The following is a 23,337-nucleotide window of genomic DNA, read 5'->3' as shown; positions in this document are numbered from 1 at the left end:
AGTCTTCGGGCATAAACCAGTCAGTCATTCCCGCTGTTGTCACTCTACGCTTAAGACGAATGGTCATTGTGTCAATCACGAGCATTAGCATACTATAATATGAAGCTTTAACTGTTCATCCACCCTACCATTATCCACTGAGCCAAATAAATCTGCACCATTGCCATTGTTCTAGCTTGGGATAAGGGGAGAAATTCCAAACCGGCAAGGTGAAGTATGGTCGATGCACTGCCATGAACGATGTGGCATGGGGAGGCCTCGAACCAGCAGTTGATCAAACAAGAGAGCTGTAAATGGTCAGAATCGGAATATTTATACTGGCGGTATCCGATGAGCTATAAAGCTCATTTTCACGGATGTCCAGGAGATGATTGTTGTTATCTTCGTTATTGTTGCGAGCCCTAAAAGCGACGCGTGTGCATTACAAGCCTCTGACTGCCCCCCCCCCCCCCTTTGTGAACTCGTTGTTCCCGTAGCACGGTGGTGGCGTCTCTTGGAGGAGCCCTTTGCCCCGACAGGGTCGTGCTTGGAGCGCTCAAGGAGAAGGCGGTGGAGGCGCTGGGCCTTGTGAGCACGTGGACCGAGTCCACCCTGCACGAGGTTGGAAACATAGCAGGTGGGGAGATGAGGACACCACATTTTCTATGAGGATCGACCAGGACGCGTGTGGTTAGTGAACTGTCAGCAGACCTTCTGCCGCCCGTAAGCCCCCGCCTACTTTAAACACAGCCCCGCCCACTTTAAACATAGCCCCGCCCACTTTAAACATAGCCCCGCCCACTTTAAACATAGCCCGCCCACTTTAAACATAGCCCCGCCTACTATAAACATAGACCGCCCACTTTAAACAGCCCCGCCTACTTTAAACATAGCCCCGCCCACTTTAAACATAGCCCCGCTCACTTTAGCATGGCCACGCCCACTCAACCGCTAGCCACCCATGTGCACAGCGCGTGGCCTATTTGCTCAAAGGGCCACCTGCTACCCCACAACCCACTACAAAATCCTGAACCGGGGACGTTTAGTAAGCTCCCCACGACTGACACGGACGGCATTAGGTGACACGGCATGGGGTGATTTTTCGTTCAGCAGTGGATTGACAAATTGCTCAAAAGCATCATCATTATTCGTAAGCATCATCATTATTCGTATTATTATATTTATACCATTGCACAGCGCAAGAGCATCAGCAGCTGGCATTAGCGCTCAATCTGCTCTCCCTTTCCAGAGCTGTCGATGACCATCTCATCGTGTTGATACATATCGAGCGGTCATGCGTGCCACCCACACACCTGCTCACCTCCTACATGAGGCCAGTGTGCGCCCAGAACAGCAGGCGCGTGACAATTCACGACTGCCACATGACGGCCAACAAATTGATGCATTTCCACAATTCAACGTCACGATCCAATCAAAATAATCTCTAAAACAAATTCTTAAATTTGGTAAATGTAGCGGCCTCTAGTAGCTTGCAGGACACACGTGAACACATTAGATTAAACATATACAGTATACACATTGGAAAGTATCTGCTGTCTTCTTACCCACACACGATTCGATGTGTAAAACATATATAACGATTAGTTTTATGTTTTAGTCGTTCATTGCAAATTGCATTTCACAATAGCCAAGTGGGAACCACAGCACCAAAGCAATTGCTCTGCAGTTCTCTATATATTAAGGCGTTTTCAGCCAGTGAGTGAGTGTTCACTATACACGTGAGAGGGATTAGCAGCACCCAAGGAAAACCCCCCAACATGCGAAGGAGCAACACCGTGTCCTGAACAGAAGGGACAGATGGCATCAGCCCACACTTTGCAGTACCTGTACTGCATTCTGCTGGCGAACCCAGAGTATTGGACCTCGATGAGCACAGGAAGGGAGTTTCGCAACATTTTGTCGCTCGTGCGATGGTGCTCCACCAACCCTCGCTGCTGCCCCTGCACAGTGCTGGACTCCGGCAGTCACGTGCAGCAGCAGCGTAGCCACCGCCGCCGTGAGGCTACGAATCGATTTTCGTTGTCGATGAATCGAAGCGTCATCATCAATACAAGGTGCTTCAAAAAAATGTTCACACTTCCGAGAATTTTCAACAATAAAATAAGTGTGCTTCTGAAGACCATCTGGAGAAGATTCCAGGCAATGTGTTGACAATGATGGCGAACAAGTGGAGACTCTTTTCCTTTTTGAAGCTATTAACATACTTTTGTTATCATGCTACAGTGTATTATCCATTCTTTTTGCATTAAAAACTATAGTCCCATCTAAGTGGTAAAACATTTTTGAAGCGCCCTGTAGTATTATTACTACTTATACCACCCCGTTACCGGCACCGCGGAACGCAGGGTCCCTCTGCCCTGCCCTGTTGCAACTGCGTCGAGAAAAGAATTGCGTAGGGAGGAAACATAAATTTAATCTATCGACCTATCGAGCCTTTGGGATCGATGCGACGCATTGGAGCGCATTGATCAGAAAGCGCCATTAGTCAATGGATTCCGTATTTCACTCCAGAGTAAACAAACCCCCTTTGCCTGTTTTATTTGTAGATTTGTTTTACGTTTCCCGCGATGGCCCAGGTTAGCGCTTAACTGTATTTATGTTAAGATGAAAAATCTTGTTGTGAATGAAGACCTCGGTGATGGTAGGTTGGCGTTGAACATTTACAGATGCAAATTTCAGTCGTGCAATGGTGAACAAATGTCGAATGTATTGAACTATTAATACGAGTACAGAACACATCCTGACGTTATTAGATGCTTGCTTACTGATGCGACCTCTTATATGCTGTGTAAAGCGAGATGCTATTGCGCAGGATTTGAATTACTTCCCAATGTTGTGGCCAAATGAGTGCATCGAGTCCAGTGTTTAAAATGTATTTATTTTTACGTGTGTTTCATGTTCGGCGTGAAATGTGGAGGATTCAACAGATTTGCTGGTTTGGTTCGGTGCCATCTCTCCATTTAACCGCAAGGCCGAGTGATTACAGCAGTAAACGAAACTACGGCAGTGATGAGTGCCATGGTCAATATATATTTTTAATTTCGTTTGGGCTTCAGTTTTTCCAGTAAACTTACTTAAGGTTTTATAGGAACATTACTCTCTGCAACGGAGCGGGCGGTAAAGTGCTGCTCCTGACTTTACGGACCAGAGGTCACTCAACGCGAAGCGATCTCTGCACTACTTCCGTGATGTCCGCTTCCGTTGATCGTTGTCTGGCAGGAACGCTCGCAAGAGACCTGAATGGGTCTTCCGTTCCGTCACAAGGCTTGCACCCATAGGATAATGGCGCCTAAAAGTGGGAGAAAAGACAACACATTTAAAATGCATTCAATGATTTGCGTTATCAAATCGGTAATCTTCTGTCGTATGGATATGGCAACATCGACAAGGGCTAGGTCGATCGTCGGGACGGATGCAGAATGAACCTTTGTCATCCCACCGGGAGGAAGTGGCTATCGGCGAGTGACTCTCCGCGGTGACGCGTTCCGTTGTGCGAAGTTCGCCTGCGCTGTTGCAGCGCGGATCGTCACCTCATCATCATCATCATCGTCGTCGTCTTCGTCGCCACTCATGCATCAGATGTGCATCTGCATCGCCCGTGGCATTTCCCCGGTGCGGTTTGTGATCACCACCCACTGCCGCGATGACCTTCCTGGTGCCCTCAATTCAATATCGCCGTTGCCAGACGGCAGCCCTCCGAGTTGGTTCATCTGTTCATCACTGCTGTGGGATCTAACTGTTTCGGATTGCCGTTATGGCAACGCGACGCAGATGCTTGCGCTCACGACGACGACGATGACAACGATGCCGCAAGGGATCTCCCCTGTCCACTTCGGAACCAGGAGGCTGCTTTTGGAATTGTGGCAGACATTACTGGGGGCGGCTTCAACGAATCGAACTGTTTGACTGTGCAAATTGGCTCATTGGCAAGCATACAAATCAATGCGACTTGTCCAGCGACATAATTAATTATTGACATTCGCAGGGGTGTGAGATAACAAAAACAGATAGCCTACTTTGCATTACTCACGCTGGTTTGTCTTGTTTTCTCAGGGGGCTTGACACCCGCCGAGCTGTCCAACTTAAATAGCAGCCTCATGCCCTACATCAAGCCCTCGGCTGTGCCCCTTCTCTCCCTTGATGCCTTCAAGGTAAGGCTGCATTAAGCGTGGAGGCGGCCATGTGGCTCAGAGGTCAGAGGGCTAAGCCGGCCGGCTGACCGGCCGGCACCGACAGAGATTTCCCGGGCTCCAATTCACACAGCCACCTGCCGTAGAACTGGGTCCTCTAGTGGAGTGGGTTTGTGGCCTCCTCCCTGTCACCACCGACTGCGCAACAACAACAAAAAGCAAACACATTGAATTTAGTTTTGCACATAAATTGGATCAATTCTAGCTCTGAGAATAAATAAAAAATATATCGGGCAGCGGTCCCCCCATTGCCCCCCTCCCGCCCTCCTTGGATCTGCTGACTGGGATCGAACTCCGGTCATCCTCGCAGCAGCAGCTTTTGACGAGCCATCGAACAGAGACGGTAATTGCATCGCGTGCGCTTCTGCGGCCGTCTGGAAGGCTCTTCCTTCCGATATGAGGAAGCCACTGAGAGCTATGCACTTTTAAATCTACATTGAAAAATAATTTCTTTAGAACTGCTTCTTACGTTTAGTTTGTCATCCTTCCAATGTACCTCCGATTAGCACGGTTGGCTACGTACGGCGCGAAAGAAGTTCAACGTACATACATAACGATGGCTCGGGGGAAGGTCTTCAAACAGCAGTGGATTGATCCTGGCCGACGGTGACGACAGCGCCGCTGCGGCAGCTTGCGGGCTAACGCCACGCGTTCCGTCTGCCGTCCAGGCGCTGTCCCTGCAGCAGCTGTTCGCTTTCGGAGCCGACAACTCCGCATCGTCCACCGAGGAGCAGCGCAGCGCCCTGAGCCCCGAGCAGAGGAGCGTGCTCCTGCAGGTCATCAACAACATCGAGCCCAAGTCACTCCCCAGCGGCCTCAACTCGGCGGGTAACTCTCGCCGCTCGCTCGCTCGCTCACTCGCTCATTCTCAGCGAGATCCCATGGCAAGAGACCCCAGTGGGCATTATCTCGCTCATCAATCGCGCTACCCTACACGGCACCTACTCAGCGGGTAGCTTTTGCCAAAGAGTTTAAGTGGTTGTTTTTTCATTTTTCATAACGTTGCTTGCCACAAGGCCGATGACCAAGAGCGCCCGACCTTGTCAGATCTCAGAAGCTAAGCGGGGAATTGAGCTTGGATAGTAATCGGATGGGCCCGACCACTTTGCACAGTAGGCGATCATAGACTGCACGGTTTACACGCCGGACAACAGAGGGAAAGTGCAGCAAAATCCATTATTGTACTGCACTTCTGCGCTCCCAGAGCAACGCTCCCCACCTTCACCAACCGGCACTGACCAGTATGGTGAGGTATATTCAAATAACCCCCACGACCCGCACGGTTTGGGGAGGACCTCATCCAGCAGTGGTGTTGGCAAAGTTCTGTACAGTACTTGTGGCCTCATGATACACGGGTGCAGTATATTGTTCAATCGAATGCATATAGATTATCGTGATTGACTGAGTGAGTGGTTGATATAAATTATATTGGTGTTCTAGAAGGGCTAGAGAGCTGAATTGAGTCAAATCTATGCTCCTACAACAATGAAAATATGAAAGCCATTATGTGTTTTTTTTGAACGCCGAAACATTGCAGTTCAGGGACTGAGTGGTTTTACGAATAGTGCAGCATCAGCCTGAAGTTCTAAATTAATTAAGTTTGATAAAACACAAATATACAATGTCCATCACCAGTGAACCAAGTTATTCACTCTTCATTGTTGCAAGTTGTAAAGCTGAAGCCTCCAGCAAGCAGGTAAGATTGCTACTGATTACGAATATTGTACACGTACAGCCAATCTAACATTAATTGATGTATAAAGTGTATATTTCATATTCGTCGAGTAATTCTGAGAGAGCCACGCGCCCCCCACTGGCACTGTTTGAGTTGGGCAAAGATAGATACAGCATTTCCAAACAAACACTCCCAATTTGCCTAATTGGACGAGCAAGTAGTGGAATATGGTGTACCGCAGATCATTACGCTATTGGCCACGCTTTTGAAGTCGATTATTCTTCCGTTTCATTAGGGCCCGCACAATCACCCGTTTGCAAAATAGCAAGCTGACAAAGCACCGCCCCCCCTGCCGCCCCCCTGCGGTTGTATTTGAATCGTGAGTATCAAAATAACTCTCTGTTGCTTGCAGGTGCGTTGGGCGTGGATGTTCGTGTGGCTGCGACCAGCCTCATGGTTCTCAAGATCGTACTACTCTCGGCGGTGGCCTGAGGGCTCCTCGTCTGTGCGGTCACCGCGGAGAGGGAAACGTTCATGGAGAAGCGCGGCCTCTCTCCACGATGCTTTCGCTCGCTGCGCTTAGCCTAACTTTGATCGTCTCAGCTTTTGTAAATCACGTGCAGGGCACGCGTTTTCTTGCGCTGAGCCATTCCGTGCGATTGATTTAAATCACGCGTAGCTTTTAGGTGAAATGATCTTGCTCTCGAATTTATATTTTTACCCAAAGATGATTCAACTGTGGGGGTTTGCGGGTGGCTCTGAATTGTTTCAAGTGTCGCGACGTCACGCATGCGGCCGGGCAACCGACCATCCTGGAGAACAGAATTGACCAATGATCTTGATTATTTCGTGGGATTAACATCGCGATAAAAAATATTGACAAATGCAAGGCTTATATTACGATTTGCATTTAAATTTCAAATTGGAGCGACCATTATATCATGTTCATGATAAAACAAATATACATTCTAATTGTAGTTACAGGAGGCAAGGATTGGTTTGGAGCACTGTGACCCGACTTCAATCCGCATCCACGGCTAACATAAGTCACAAGCGATATCTGAACTGGCTTTGACCCCCCACAGCCAACAACATTCACTCGTCCACACTCACCATCGTGGTGAATTCTGCTCAAACAACCCCCATAACCGACACCGCGTGGAATAAGCCCTTAGTCCAGCTGTGGACTGACAAAGGAAGGTTTTGGCCCATGACCAGTTCAGACATCACTCGCTCCTGCTGTTGCCCGTGAATCGAACTGAGCTTAGCAGCTTCATATCTCAGTGCCCTAACCACTGCACCACCACTCCACCCCCTTATTTTAAGTTATAATGATGTTGTTTATTTACCCAGGAAGGCCGTTTGGACGGATTCAGGGAGAGGGGGTAATAAACGTGAATTGATCTGTCCCAAGCCCGAACATAATAGCGCCTTTGTGAGCGAACGTTATTACATCATCATTTATTCTGCCGCTTCGCCATCTTCTTGGGCTCATTAGCCCAAGCGCTTTTAGAGCGCCTGCTGCTTATTCACTTTGCGCGCGGCTCATGGTTTGGAATCTCAATGCAGCCCAGTAAACAGCGTGACCACTCGAACAATTCACGCCGCCGTTGCGTGAAAGTGGATGCTTCATCTCACGCGCGGTGGCGTGCACACCACGACTGGAGCCTTTATCCCACGCTACGTATCCCCCCCCCCCCGGATAGGCACACAGCACTCGTCATCATCGGCCGTGATCAATCCACTGCTGGATGAAGATCCCACGAAGCTGTCGTACCGCACGGGGCCACGATTTCACAATCCGCACGCGCACACACGGCCAAGGCATCGTGCCGCCCGCAAAATTACAGTAAACTAATCACCTTCACTTGCATGTAATTGCTCGGATTTCAGCTGTACAATTGAAGATCTTCATAAAATGTGTACACTTATTATTGGTAGCCTGTCTTAAAGCTGCGTTCCACGCCCACCGACGCCCAGTGCACCAATGATGAAATACATTTTCTGATAATGTGTGTGAATATGAGATATTGTACAAATTTGCATTGTTTTGGGAGGAAGGTGTCAACATTTTAAGCTACTTTTTTTCCACCTTGGATTGCCGCCACCACCGACGGCACATTCTGGAGCTTGCGCACCAGCGCAAGAGGTGTGAACCTGGGTCAGTCAGGCAAAGATAAAGAGAGGGGGGGGGGTCATCACGTGCGTGAGATGTGCAACCGCAGGGCAATGAGCTGACTATAGGAGGCAGTACAGGAATAGGTAGGTTTGTTTTTGACATACCTGTGCGGAGGTTGCGTTATCCACTAACGTCTGTGGGTTTTCACTGGGATCCATGGTCTCCGTCCAAAAAGCTATACAACTAAACATTTTATTGGATGGACGTCCCAACAAGCAGGGCCCATATGAAGGTCTCAGGGGTCAGTGCGGGGTTCCAAAGGTCAATGGCTGTTATTGATACCACAGTGCAACACGTGCCAGACTGACGTCACCTAGGCTCATACAATATATAGCTCTGGGAATTCCACATTCCCATGGTAGGGGGGATAATATCTTCCTGCATAGTTGGACACATTGACCCTGCTGGGCTGAGAGGCTAACTCGAGTCCAGACAGGGATGTGAATGTACAGCACCAGTCATGTATTCGCAACCTTCTTACTGTGAGTCAAACTGCCACGGCACCACTTGGCTGTATATTGTACACGTATGGCCCTTTTGTCAAGACACTGCTGGATTGAGGGCCATGGGGGTTATTTGACCATACTTCACTACGCAGGTCAGTGCGGGTTGGTGAAGGCGTGGAACGTAGTATGGTAGAATAATCGATGTTGCTGCACCGGTCTTTGCTGACGTCGGCTATAAGCAGCCTATAACACCTGTTTTTACGCACGGTGATCACCCATCCATGCGCTAGCCAGGCGCAACCACGGCTTAGCTTCTGATGTGTGGCGGAAGTCGGGCGCATTCCGCTTGATTTGATCGTAATTTCTGTGCCTTATATATTTCATCGTGATCTCAATCTCCCATCAATGTATGCCGCGACGTCCCTTAAACCCGATCCACGGCGCGTCTGTTTAATCCACAATAAATGTTATAGATCTGCAAACGTGGTCGAGAGTCGTTGCGTGCCTTGAGTGACTCTCACTGGTGGAACTGGAGGCAGTGAGGTGTCTGTCCATAGCGAAATAAGTTCAACATACTTAACTAAAACTGTAAACTATTTCTTGTTTGAATAAGGTAGGGCCCACTGAGCTATATGGCTCTTTTTCAGAAGCGACCAGGCTGTCACGAATGATAGCTCAACGAAATGGCTTATCACGTGGACATTTATAGTAGCCAAACACTCTAAATGCACATCCCATTCTAAATGCGGAAAGAAAAAATCGGATGCCCCGGAAAAAATCAAAGCGATCACGCGGAGAACTTGCAAACTCCAAACACACAAGCATCAGCGTCGGGGTCGAACCCACGACCATCCTGTATACCAGGCGAGGTAGTTCACATCTCCTAGCCACCGTGGCGCACCCGTAGGCCACCGGAGAAGTGAAGAGAAAGTGAAAACTGACAAGACGACCCCTGGGGCAATGTGGAAGATTGCTATTCAGAGCGCTGTGCATACCACACGCACACAACATCAAGCGGGCACGCCACTTCGAGACAGACACGTTGTATGGAGGCTTGTTAGGTTGGGTTTTTTTTTATTATTATTGTCGTTTATTAAATTGCATTTAGCACGTATAATACAAGATTGTCACATTAGCTTAATGCAGGCTGCCTTGGGTTAACCGCGTGCGCGGCTCACGACCAACATTGACACACGTATAAAAATAAGACCACGATTTAGTTTTACACCACGACGCCGCTGTCAACGTCCGCCTACGACGCAGCTGCAGGCGAAACACCGCTTTACAAATACGGCTCTTGGTTTGGTTAAAAAAAAAAACTCTTTTCGACAGTCTGTACATTTGTTAAATCTGTCATTGTGGTTTGGGTTTCATGCGGCTGGTCAAATAATTGTGCAGAAATTGCTGTGGTCTTCGGTCCTTTACAGGGGGTTATGATAAACTCGTTTTCCTTCAAACTCACGCCTCCTTTCCTTCCAAGTTCACCAGCCTATTCCGTTCAAAATGCAATTGTTGGGTTGCACACCGCACGCGCCGGATGATTGCTGCGCACGTTCAGAACGCGACGCGGAGAGCGCCGAGTCAAATTGCTGGCGCTGTCTGCATCACGGAACACAGCCAAGAACACGACACTTCTCCTCTACTCGAATCAACGTTCTTAGGTCAAGGGCAAACAGATGTGCACACACACAGCAGCAGCATTGTCGATCTTAATTTGATTCAGCACGCTCTATGGCTCGTGGTACTAGTTTGCCAATCATCAGGCGCGCGCAGCATGTCATTACTTAATTTAGATTTTTTGTAAATGGACATTGCGGGTGGGAGGGGTGCGTGGAATGGCATGGTACGGTGGGTGTCAAGGACTGGAGTTTGGGGGTGGAAACCCTGGCATGGAATACGTTACATAGATACACACAAAAAACATCTGCACGCATCGTGTGTTAGCAAATATAAGCCCGAGTTCAACTCGTCACGTAGCGGAGTTAGCAAATAATATTTAATGCATAATTTAATTAGTCATCTCTGTTTAAAAACACAACAATAAAACAGATAACAAATAAAAAAAATCAAGGCACGTGTATAAAGACATTTTTTTTGGCCTTTTTCTTTTAATATTTTTTTGTGTGAAAGTGACGTTTTTACAAACGCCCAGCGTTCGTGTACGTGCGTTGCTGAGGGGACATTGTGGGCGGAGGGGAGCGGGTGGGGGATTCGAACCGGGGTTCAATGCAATCAGCGGTGAATAATTCGGTTACAGCAGAATAAAAAAAAAACGTCGCGCGACTCGGCTCTTTGAAGCGCTTTTAACAACAAAAACGACGGCGTGGGACTGACGAGTGGCTTGTTTATCTCCTCCTTGTGCTCACATATTTTATACATCTCCAAAGTGTCACCCCCATCTCCCACCCCCGTCGTATGCGTGGCGGGTTTTCTCCTGGACTCTTCGCTCGATTTCACTCCCACACGCCGCCACCCAATTCTTGTAAATCGGGGGCTTGGGGAGGGGATCAGAGCAAAATGAGGGCAATTTGCCGCCAGGACTCAACCAAAAAGCGCCCCCACCGCCCCTCTCAACAACTGGCCTAATGTTCTTGTTGTTGCTCGTGCATAACAGCCCCCAACCCTCCCCAACCTGTGTGGCAATCTGCCCACGGGTCTCAAAGGGACCTCTTGGGCAGCCCGAGCCTCAGCAGGATCCACCTTGAATACAGGGAAAAAGAGGAGAGTCTTGAGACTCGGTGAGGTTTCTTCTTTCCGGGATAATGTTTGAAAAAGAAAAAGGTCATTATTCCTATTGTTAATACCCGAATACGGCCGTATTTTGCTGCTGGTCTTAACCCACACACAAAATGGGGAACACGAGAGAAAAGAAAGGCACTTTCCAGTAATTGATACGCGACGCGTTGATTGTGCTCGCAGGCCCTAGAGACGGGCGGACAATACCTTGCAATGCCTTGCATTCGTTGTTTTCACAAAGTGGTGGTGGAAGAGAGGCTTCTTTTTTTAATTACGAAAACGACGACGACAAAATAATTCCACACCGGGACGCGCTTCGAATAATATTGTACAGTACACGATTAGGATTGTGAGAGCAAGTGGTTCTGTGTCCTTGGGATATTCTATGCGCGGTCCACAAAATAAGTAAGGGTAACAGAGGGGTTGTTTTTTTCCCTTTCCGCATTTCAGTGCAACTACGCAGCACACGTGACAAGTTTCCGTCGTGCCCGATACAACTCCTTACAAATGCTGCTTTGCGTTTCATTATTACTTTTTTTTCTTCGACACACAACATCACATTGAGAACTTTGGTGGCGAGTGAGTGCGCTCCGTCAAGGGATATTCTTCTCACGTTTACGGTACAGTATTACAAATCCAGTGGAGGAGGTGCACCTCTTTGAGTTCAAGGAGGTCAAGCAGGCGCTTGCTTGAAGACGACAGCGGCCATTTAAAAAAAAAGTCTCTTAAAAAATCATTGCTCCTGTCTCAAGGAGACACGTCGTATTGTCACGCGCTGTCCATCTTTGTTCACTGTGCCTGGGTCATTCAGCTTTTGTTGTTGCTGTTGCTGACAGGCAGACATGTCTGGTTGTTGTTGTTATTGTTGCTGCGATGGTGGTGGTGGTGGCGGTGGTGGTGCAGACTTCATCGTCTCTCGTTGCTCTTCTCTCCGCATCTTTACAAAGTGTACCCAGAAGAAACGGTGGCACAAATCGTCTGGCCCGCAACAGGTGAGTGTGGGTGAGACAGCGAGCTCCGCAAAGCAAACTGTGCCCCCCCCCCTTCCTCACACAGTGTTGACACTGCAGTAGGGAGGGGTGTGTTCGTTAGCAAACGTCTGAAATTACGCTACTTGGGATACATCCTGTGCTGTTGACCCAGTGGAATGGAACGCTTGACTCGGCTGGAGAGTTTCATTCCGAGGCAGCCCATCGCAGATGTGGGCTCGCTAGAAACGACTACCACCACTCCGTGGGAAGTCCTACCAGTGGTCGTCATGTGCAATGGACTGCTCCCGGTCATTGGAATGTGGAATTGTCACCACTGGCTCAGAGGTGATGAAGACAAAATACGCGCAGAAAAAAACATTGGTCAGTTGAGCCGGAAAACACTTTTGACTTTGACGTGACCTGAATACAAAATGTCATCAATATCTGGTCAAGCTATTCATTCTTAAATTCACACCGCATCAGTGCTCGTTTGCAAGCATCGTCCCGACGTTGCAGGAGTGGGGCGAATGGATGACGAGGGGGGGGGGGAGTTGCAAGCAAGTTGTGCCTTGCGACGTTGTCCCATCCACCCGGTGACGTCGTGTGGGTTGTGGCCTAACCCCACACAGGAACTACTTTTTTGGGAACACTTTGTAACATTGCTTCTCCCCCCCCCCAACCCACAGGAAAATTGCAAGTCCGGCACAGGTGACTACCACCACCACTACTACTACAACCACTACAGGAACGCACTACCAACCACTCGGCATGGCACGCAACCGCCACCACCCCCGACCCTCCTAATCCCCCACCACCAGCCCCACCACCACCCCCATCACCACCACCACCACGCTCAATAATAGGTGCCCAGGTGCGAGGGCACGTGGGGGCTGGGGTGCCGCGCCACTCCGGGCGGCGCCGGGTACATGCCAGCAGCCGCCGGCGAGCTCCAGTAGGGCGCGGCGGCCGCGAAGAAACTCGAGGTGGTGGCGGGCATCGAGGGCGGCGGGTGCTGCGACACGAAGTTGATCTTCTGCTGGTGGTGCGCGTGGTACGGCGACACGTAGGACAGCTCCGACGGGTACTTGTAGACGCTCGACTCGGTGGGGTGCGGCTGCAGCGCCTGCGCGATGCCGTGGAAGTCGAACTTGTAGGCGTAGCGCTTGCCGTGCACCTTGGTCATGATGTTCTTGTCGTAGTAGTAGCGCAGCGCGCGGCTCAGCTTGTCGTAGTTCATGTTGGGCTTGGACTTGCGCTCGCCCCAGCGGCGCGCCACCTCGTCCGGGTCGGTCATCTTGAACTCGCCGTTGGTGCCCTCCCACGTGATGCAGTTGGCGTTGGAGCTGTCGGAGAGCAGCTCGAGGAGGAACTGCCACAGCTGGATCTGGCCGCTCCCTGTGCGCATCAGGAGCAGCGAGGAGGAGGAGAACGGCATTGGTTGTTGGCAACGTTCGAGCGCGCCGCCGTCGGCGTGGCGGTCGGCGTCAGCTGCTGCTACCATAGGGCATCACCAATCATAACATTCGGCGTCAGCGTTAGCCATCAACGGGTTCATCGCAATCGGCACATTGTATTGTCATCGTGATTAGCAGCGGCAGTGGCAGCGGCGATTCATGCATTCGCCGCAAATCGGCATTCGGCATCATCAAATCATGATCGTCATCAGTAGCAACAGCATCGGCAGCAACATCATCATATCATCACTGTGAGCAATTTTCACCAACGTCATGATTTCATATCGTGAGCAGCAGTGGAATCTTAATCGGCTTCCGAAGTAATCGTACCAACCGGTCCATCAAGAAGTAGCCAAACTCCCATTGGTGGGGGGGGGCACGGGGGATCGACGGGGGGGGGGGGCAGAGGAAGGGCTGCCCCTGGCACCCCCTGCCGAGGGGGGAGCGTCACCCGAATGTCGAACCCCCAGTTGTTTGGAAACGGAGAGAGCTTTTGGAAACGTGGCGGCTGGTGGCTCAAACTTATTGGTGGGGCGGTGCCAGTGCCGGGGGGTGGGTGGGGCTAGGGCGGATGAGGGGGTGAGTTGGGGCTGGTGGGGGTGAGTGGGGGGTGGAGATGAGTGGGGGTGAGTGGGGGGAGGTGGAAGAAGGGGGGGGGGGCGCAATGATGACACGTTGTTTCGATGCAGAGCTATGGAACTTTTAAATCTCGATTGAAAACTCATTCCTTTAAAACTGCTTTGTGTGTTTAGTTTGTTGTCCTTCCCCCGCACAATGTAATTAGCACGGTTGACGTTGCAAAAGAAGATCAACATTGATACAGACAATAATGTTTTACATGCAATTGCCATCAGGTGCCCATGGTGTAAACAAGTGTGGTCTTCAACTCTTATTTTCCACTCTTAGATCTCTCCAGCCCCTCTATTTATGTTGCCAGAGACGTCAATAATTATCTAATATATATAAAATTCATTTTAAGACCACGCAGCGTTTTTGACATTGTATTAATTGCATTAATTATGCACCACTGGAGATATAGCAGCATCGCCACGGTGGCGAGATGTTAACTACCTCGCCTGGTATACAAGAGGTCGTGGGTTCGATCCCAACCCTGATGCCTGCATATTTGTAGTTTGCATTATTTCTCTCCCCATGGTCGCATGGATTTTTCTCCGGGTCCTCCGGCTTTTCCTCCACATTTAAAATCGACGTGCATTAAGAGTATTTAGCAGCTATACATTTCCACACGATGATAAGCCACTTTCGTTGAGCTATCATTTGTGATACCCAGGCCGCGTACAAAGAAAAGAGCGATATATCTCATTGGGCCTGACCTGGTAAAAAAAAAAGTTGACTTTATAAAGCGTCTGGCTACGGCTCTGCTCATCCGAAGTGGGTGGGAGAATACGCACCGGGGTTAGCGAGGCGACTGCTCGTCGGTCCGAGGATCTGGTAGGGATCTGTAATCACAAAAACAGAGGACGAAAATCGCACGTGAAGACCGGCACAAAGATTCCCCTGAACAGACCGTTGTGACAAGTGCTGTCGGCGAGCACCTATGACGGCCGGCACGGCGCACGAGGGGGTGGGTGGGCCAGCATAACGCTCGGCCGCCTTTGGCTCCCCAGAGGCGAATGTTTTAATACTCCGCACCAGGAACTCATTTTTAAGTTCGAGTCGACCTCGGGGAAGGCCCAGGACCGGTTCAGATAATCCGTCACTGGTGTTGAGCGTGAGCGGGAATCGAACTCGGGTGGCCGGGTTCGTGGCGCATCGCGCTAGCCGTTGCACTACTGCGCCCCGCAAAACAATTAGACGCAAATCTCATGAGAAGTCCCGCACCACGACCACCACCACGACCACCGCACACGCACAAAGCGCTCTGAACCAATGCAAACGATAACAAACCCCACCCCGTTCACGAATGCAAGGCGGGTGGATTGTGACACGCGAAACGCCGTACCAGGTTGTGTGCGCCCCTCGGTGGATTTGTTTAGGCTCTGCACGCTGGGCGTGCTCCCTTTGCACAAAGAGAAGAAACACAAAGGCGACAAGAATCGTTACAATATAAAAACAGGCAAAGCTCTCCCTATAGCCTTGACAGACTGTTGGGGAAAGTGCTGTTTGCGAGCACCAATGAAGGCCGGCACGGGAACACGTGGGAGTGGGTGGCCAATACCACGCCCGGTCATCTTTGTCTCCCCAGTGACAATGTTAACACTCTGCTCTGGGCAGTATTTTTTAAGGCTGAGTCGACCTAGCGGAAATCTTAATTTTAGAACTTTCGTGACTGCAGGAATTATTATTTGGTTCTTTCGGTTAAGTCACGTCTAAAGATAAAATAATAAATTAAATTAAATAATAGAATACGACGTTTCGATTGCAACACAAGCAATCATCATCAGGTATAATGAAATAGCGACATAAAATCTAACCAGAAAACTATAGACAAACATATTAGCGGACCTAGCGGAAGTTTAGATTCAGATAATTGTCGCTGATGCTGGTCGTGAGGACTAATCGAACTCGGGTCGCCGGGTTCGTAGCGCAGTGCGCAAACCATTGCGCCACCGTTCATATTACAATCTATACAGACACAAAATCAAACTCTGTTTTGGGGTCTGTTCCATCGGACCAGGCAGGGTTACAGGGACCGAGTGGAGTGTGGGGGAGGGTGGAGACTTTGGCGGCATAACTCAGGGATGGGCGAGGCCACAAATATGGACACAGATTTATCCAGCTGTGGATAAATCACGGCTGCTGGTGATGCTGTTGGTGGTGGTGGTGGCGCATTGTGACGTTGTCTCACCTTTAGTGGTTGGGGTGGTCGGAGCGCCTGTCCAAGTCGCTGTGCGCCTGATGCTGTCATATGAAGATGGGTCTAGGGGCAGCACACACACACAAACCGCACAGCTGACGCGGCCGCACACGCATGTGTGTGGTGTGTGTGCGTGTGTGTGGTGTGTGCGCATGTGTGTGTGTGCGTGTGTGTGGTGCGTGCGCATGTGTGTGGTGTGTGTGTGCGTGTGTGTGGGTGTGCGTGTGTGTGGTGTGTGCGCATATGTGTGGTGTGTGTGTGCGTGTGTGTGCGCCCGCGCGCTTATGCGTGCACGTGTGTTTACGTGTGGTTGCAGTGGTGTGTACCTGTGCATATTTGACTCTTCCTGACATGTTGTGTTACATTTGTGTGTGTTTGCATGTGTGCGTGTGCGCGCGCGTGTGCACACGTGAATCAACCAAGCTTGTTTTTGTTCTTTGAATTTCGTCGCAAACGAGAAGCCACCTACTCGTGAGCACGTCTCCATGAGCCGAGCCGCTACGCCCGCAGTCCTGCCCCTGCATCCGCCGCCCCAACCCAACCGCACACGACGACACTGCCGGACGATGTCCCTTTCCGCTAACCACGTGTCCAGCGTGCGAGTTCATCAGAGCGTGCCGACCATCCCCGTCGCCTCCCCCTTTTCATCACCCTCGCGCGCACACGCGCGTGCACGCTGCACAGGACACGCATCAAACACGGAGCGTGTTGACACGGCGGAGCGGAAACGTGAATGGATGCGGCACCGCTGGTACACCGTGGGCACAGGTGGCGTGGCTCGGCACGTGAGAATAGACGGGGGTGGTGGGGGAAGTGGTGGGGGGGAGGGGTGTGTGGGGGGGGAATGGATAGTGGTGGGGGGGGGGGGTCCCGCTTGTCTCACCAACCCACTGTTACACACGACCCCTATCCTCACTGCCTCCCCACCCCCTCCCACGCACCGGGTAAACCGCACGGAAATTCACAACGGGAACCCACCGCCGTCGCTTCGCTGCCAGCCAGCCAGTGGCGTCGACATCCGAGTGTTCAGGCGGTGCGACTGCACGCCGGATCCCACGGGCCACAGGGGGGCCCAGGTACCGTGGGCTATGGAGAGGGGGGAAATGTGAACGGATGCGACGCCTCTCCCTTCGCTTCACGCCTTGCACCAGGGTCCCATGACAACCGCTCGCTACGACGCTCCTGCGGCGTGCTTACGCCGCTGTTGGCAAGATGTGCCGTGTGCACTTGCGAGGATGTCCACACTCGCTCCTTCGGGGTGAATACAACAACGGCAACAAAACCGTGATTTTGTTTGTTCGCGCATTTATCCAGGCCACGCGTTGCATTGGCTCACGCGTGCTTTGCATGACGGGACGCCAGCAGTGACGACGGAAGACACATGTCATCTCTGCTCCTCGTTGTCCTAAGTAGGGAGACGCTGGAGTTTGACTTACGATGTTTTACCACCGACACGAAATTTCGCACTGAACAATGATAGTAGCAGAACGCCGCCAGTTTTTCGCCAGGACAAAAACCTCAACCGAGTCTCGAGGCGATAGCAAGAGGACCTTGCTCCAGTGGGACGTTTGACCAATTCCATGAATGAGAGTTTGACTTCACGTGGGAGGAAATCAAGAGGAAAACAACCACGATCCGTACGAAGGGCTGAGACACTCGACAATGCCACTTCCTCGCCACACCTCGCAGGCCCAAACCTACAACACCTGGCAAGCCCTGGTTGGTCGCATATCCGAGTATTAATTCGGGTCCTGCTGAGCATCCCCGATCTGCGAGAGCCGGACGCATTCTCAGTGGTCCGGTCCCATGGTGATCTGTATCAGTGGTCCTAAATAGAACCCGCCAAATATTATTGATCATACACTTCAGTAAAAAGTAAGCGCAAACGAGGAACACGATTTATGCGCATCGGCAGATTTCTATGTCACACTCTGGCCTTGATAGCCGCTGCTGATGCTTCCCATTAGTTTTGCTAGCTCCTTTCATAGCGAGTGGTGAAGAACAGGGGGAAAACACCGAAAATAAAAGCTGAGCATCTCGCTTCAACACATTAGCGAGCCACCACCTGCCTTTTTCATGGCAATGGAGGCTTTGTTGACGGGCACTCACCTCGACCCCATTATTGGGCGAGGGAGGGCGAGGGAGGGAGAGCGAGGGAGAGCGAGAGCCCTGAAGCACCACGGCTGCACTGCCCACAATGGGAAACGCGCACTCTTAAGACACGTCGCGTTTTGTTTTTAACATCCGCGGCTCCGCTAACCGCCGTAGCCGCCGTCATTGCCATCATCGCCCGTTCCGTACGCGGCAAGCGGTGCAGCTGCCGCGCCTTCGCGAGGTTTGCCCGTCGAATGGGAAAAGGCGCGCGGTCTCGAGCCCGCGCTCTCGCGTGATTTCGGAATATTTTGTTGTTTTTATTCATTCATTTATTCGAAAAGAGGAATCCGAAGAGCTATGAAGCTATTTATCGCAGATGTAGCCAGTAGGGACGCTCGAGTCAGATGAGTGCAGAGTTGAGAAAAGGTAAGCTAGTCGCTAGAAAAAATAAATACAAATAAACTATATAAGCACGTAGTATGTTGAACTTCTTTCGCACCGTACGTAGCCAACCGTGCTAATCAGAGGTGCGGGGAAAGGTCAACAATTAAACGCAAAAGGAAAACAAACATTAAACACAAAAAAACACTAAACACAAAAAAACAATACGGGGGTTGCACGCGCCAATCCCACGATCTGTAGATGACAATTCTCGTAAGCTGCACACGGAAATTCGGCAAACTGCGCATGAACATTCTGTGGACCTTCCGTGGAACCTGTAGGATCTACATAACAAACCAGTAGACTGTACATGGAAAATCTGTAGGATCTAGAGATTTTGAAGTTGCCGAGTTGATCCTTCCATGAAGTTCCTAGCATCATATTTGTCGCGAAAGCCTACGTGTTGAACTTCATAGCATGCACCACACGTACTTGTACTCAAAAGCCAGACGTTCATTTACGAGTTTCTTTGATGAGAGTCCAACTCACCGACCCCATCCTAGCAGGGACATTACCTCTGCCTCAAACACCCACTTATTAAGACAAAGCTGATATCGCCACTCATCCAACGCGGTTCATGTAGGGATACATGAGACATTCGACACTATATATAGAAACACTCACATTAATGCCTGCGTTGGATATGGACACGGTGGGGTAGTGGGAGATGCATGGAGAGACACATCTTCCACACGCGACTGCGAGTGATGGCGACGGCTTGGGGAAGCCTTCATCTAGCAGTGAATCGATCATGGTTGCTGATGATGAAAAGATGTTTGGAATTACTGTAACTCGCAGGCAATGCTTGTGGGCGGGCAAGTACACACTTCCTCAACACATGTGCAAACGCGTAAGGCCGACAAAGAATTGCGGGATTCCAAACCCAATGGTGCGCAGTGCATGAAAGTGGCCTCGTATAATGCTCAATTGAATGTTCACAATCGGAATCGTGACCATATGCTCCTGGCAAGGAGGGTAAATCACAGTTGTGTACGGGTTTCGATTTCAATAAGAGTCCATCTACACAGTGCAGGGCCCTTGTCGCGCAAAACCATACAACGTCAAGTCGATTTGCATTCGACTCTCACTCCCTACGACGTTAAATGCCGCGTCATCCGAAAGCCTCGGTTTCAACTGAAGTCTCCTTGCTGCAAAGCGCCTTGGAATAAGGCCGCCGCTATACGAATCTCGATGAGGTCTGATGTCTGCAACCTTTGCACGACGAGCAGCAGGCGATTTTCGAGTCTGTTTCGCGCGCGCGTGTTGCTCTCCAAGCTCCCGCCCTCCCCTCCCCTTTCCTCCTTCGGCACCACGGCGAGGTTAACCGCACGTGGGCAACAAAGAATGTCCACAAGTCATTGAAAACACGTGGAGAGTGTGGCCGGTGGTCAGTGCGCCAACCGCTGGGTCACTTACGTGCCTCGCCTGTGACCCGGGCACAACATTGCATTCTCGCCAATTACACGCAACAACCGCATTGTTAATGTTGCGTGTGTAGTGCAAGTAAATAACGCATTGACAAATGCCTCCAACTCCTCTTGCAAGCACAATGGATACGTTTAAATGCACGCCTCTCGTTTGACACGAGGTTTATCGTCGCAGACCCGAAGGCCCGTATAAGACAAAAAATTAACGGCACTATTAATGAGCGCGTGATTCTCAATCATAGGGCTAAGAGTTAACATTCTTGTTAGAGGTCGGCTTGTCCCACCATCATCCCTCGGATCAATAAAAATAAGTACTGCTTTTTTGGTCAAACAACAGCAGCAGGGGTTGTCCTGGGCATAACCTAGCCCACTTGCCATAGTAATGTGGAATTTCCACTACCTGGTCAAGAGAGACGACAGCTCGTTTGAGCACAGGCGAAACCATTTAATGAATCGGTAACATCTCGAAGTGTGGCCATGCGTCACATTCCTGATTCATAAAGATTCCTAAGCTTACGATGATCAAATCACATTTCACGATTCGCATACGTCGCACGTAATGGGTTCACATCACCCCTCGCAGTCACGAGTTGCCACTGGGGCGCATTCGCCGCTTCTATTTCATCGTACCGTGACTGTGAATCGAGACCATTCGTTAACTCGCGGGTGCTGCTGGTGGTGGTGGATGCGTCGCTGTGGGAACTGCAGTTCCGCTTACAGCCACTGCGCGGCGTAGGAGTACCGCGTTCTCTTCGCGATAGTCGAGGATTTCTCCTCGACTTCGGCAACCCCCAAGGCAATCGCTTTCGCTCTGTACAATCTATCAGAGATTTTGCTACACGGTGGCTCTGTTGATGAGCACCAGCAGGCTGAAACCAGTTCAGAGTTCACGCGCTTCAAACAATGCTGCTGGTTTACTAAAGTCTGGAATACAGATATTGGCCGAAACACTGAAGGCCATTTTATTTAGGATACATTTTTTTTTTAGTTTTTTACTCTATGTATCAATAAAAATACATACTGCTTTTTTGGTCAAACAACAGCAGCAGGGGTTGTCCTGGGCATAACCTAGCCCACCTTCCATAGTAATGTGGAATTTACACTACCGGGTCAAGAGAGACGACAGCTCGTTTGAGCACAGGCGAAACCATTTTATGAATCGGTGAGTAACATCTCGAAGTGTGGCGAAATTTCGTATCCTACGTAGCCAGTTACCGGGTTTCCAATCCATGCGTAATATTCAAACCAAATGTGGTTTGCTGAAATAAAGAGTATTCTCTGGGTAAAAATTTACAGAGTGAATGAACACTATGCTGTACGTCCTTCCAAACAACCTGCAGGATACTATCCATGCACAAAATGAAAATGGATACACCGATTCATCATGACTTTGTGGGTCACATCGCGCGAGTAAAAATGTGTGTTATACACCCTCCTCCACCCGGCACAGTCGATGAATAAATCGGCCGCCCGATCCGACCTGAAAATCCATTGCGAGTCGTATAATACCGGTGGTGAAAGACCTACGCGTGTTAAAATGTATACACCATACCCTTTACATATCGTTTTTAGGACACATGAATTGTGGGGGAGGGGGGGGGGTTCATTGAATGCATTTTTATTCGGAAATAAGCTCCACGTGACTGAGTCGATCCAACAGAAGACGGGTTATGATGAGGCCACGGTTAGGATAATAACAACCGTGTATATAACAACACACCACGGCCAGAATTGGCCGTTCAAGAGAAACAAAACCCCGCTTTTTGGGAGGGGGGAGAGAAAAGAAAACCCCGCAAGAAACCAGCAGCTTACATACTCAGTTTATCCAAATGCTTTTGATTTTAATAAGCTCTCAAGTTGTCTCTGCCGCGTCTTACTGTGCGCCCAGAGACTCGGTGCCACGTTGAGAACAGATGCCACGCTATTCGTTTTTTTTTGTCTGCGTATGCCCGTGTCACCGTGACCTCGAAGTTATCCTGGATGTGATTGAGCCGCATTATATATAAATAACATATATATTATATCTTATATATTGCATAGCTATTACATATAACGCCAATATATTATTTATTGTGGATATCATATATTTCAAAAACAAAATGAATGGAAATGAATAGTGGTCCGAGTCAACTGGGCCACGCGGGTAAATGGAGAACGGTTAACAATCAACACATTTAGCGGCTTTGAAAAAATTCCACCTCTTTGGAACCGTGGTGGAGGCGGGGGGGGGGGTGTTGGGGGTGAGTGGTGAAGAGAGGGAGAGAGTGGAGGTGGTGGTGTGGGTGGGTGGAGGTAGGTGGATTGGTTGGCGATGGAAGTCTGGTGCCAAAGTGGAGAATTCGCCCCCTATCCCTCCTCCCCGATATCCCCCCCCTCTCCTACCTCCCAGTCGCCCCCCCCCGATGCCTCCATCCCTCCCCCCTCCCACTGCACGACCCAGCCTGGTTCGTCTAGCGGCGCGCTGGGGCCAAGAATAACAAACTCGTGTTGTTTTTCTGGTGCGCGCAATTATGCTCAAATGTTACGTTTTTGTTAAGCTCTCGGTTTATTTGTCCACGACAGTCGTATTTTCAGCCACCGCAACGAGTCGAGGAGTCCACTGTGCCGAGTGTGGCTAACTCACGTGTCAACCCCAGCTGCCTTTGGTATTGCAGCAACGATAATAATACTCGGGAGAAGAATGCCCTTTATTCATCTAGGAGAAAGAATTTTCCGGGAGATGTTTTGGCCGAATACATTCACGAGCAGTGCGGCTTTTTGCACGGGGAGGAAACCCAGAGAAGCACCCGCCACGCGCGCGAGGAGGACGTGGAGGAGGAGGAGGGGGAGGATGCTAAAACTCAAAAGCTCCGCACAGACAGATTCAAAAATCCGTTGCAGAACTGGCGCCTGGATATCCACCTCGC

At 50.2% G+C, this 23,337-nt stretch overlaps 2 protein-coding genes across 10 annotated transcripts in view; one reads left to right on the top strand and one right to left on the bottom strand.

The window, feature by feature from the left end:
- LOC144719133 (otoancorin-like) overlaps positions 1–8,972 on the top strand; it is a 56,095-nt gene extending 47,123 nt beyond the window's left edge. Inside the window, exons 22-25 of the mRNA XM_078594997.1 lie at positions 477–616; positions 4,054–4,151; positions 4,859–5,018; positions 6,278–8,972. Of these exons, the coding sequence (XP_078451123.1) occupies positions 477–616; positions 4,054–4,151; positions 4,859–5,018; positions 6,278–6,357 (478 nt within the window). The 3' untranslated portion in view covers positions 6,358–8,972. The remainder of the gene's footprint in view (positions 1–476; positions 617–4,053; positions 4,152–4,858; positions 5,019–6,277) is intronic.
- A 4,035-nt stretch (positions 8,973–13,007) lies between these two features.
- LOC144719131 (Friend leukemia integration 1 transcription factor-like) overlaps positions 13,008–23,337 on the bottom strand; it is a 46,994-nt gene continuing 36,664 nt past the window's right edge. For 7 of the 9 annotated variants that reach the window (XM_078594988.1, XM_078594990.1, XM_078594996.1 and 4 more), the window contains exons 6-9: positions 16,461–16,532; positions 15,615–15,671; positions 15,064–15,111; positions 13,008–13,691 (exon numbers count right to left, since the gene is read on the bottom strand). In XM_078594988.1, the coding sequence (XP_078451114.1) occupies positions 13,051–13,691; positions 15,064–15,111; positions 15,615–15,671; positions 16,461–16,532 (818 nt within the window). In that variant the 3' untranslated portion in view covers positions 13,008–13,050. The remainder of the gene's footprint in view (positions 13,692–15,063; positions 15,112–15,614; positions 15,672–16,460; positions 16,533–23,337) is intronic. The other 2 variants (XM_078594989.1, XM_078594991.1) reach the window with 2 other exon arrangements.

This window comes from Lampetra planeri, chromosome 5 (genome assembly GCF_965212315.1).
Source record: "Lampetra planeri chromosome 5, kcLamPlan1.2.h2, whole genome shotgun sequence".
Classification (NCBI taxonomy): domain Eukaryota; kingdom Metazoa; phylum Chordata; class Hyperoartia; order Petromyzontiformes; family Petromyzontidae; genus Lampetra; species Lampetra planeri.
The sequence above is the reverse complement of the archived record's forward strand: the minus strand, read 5'-3'. Positions and strand labels throughout refer to the sequence as shown.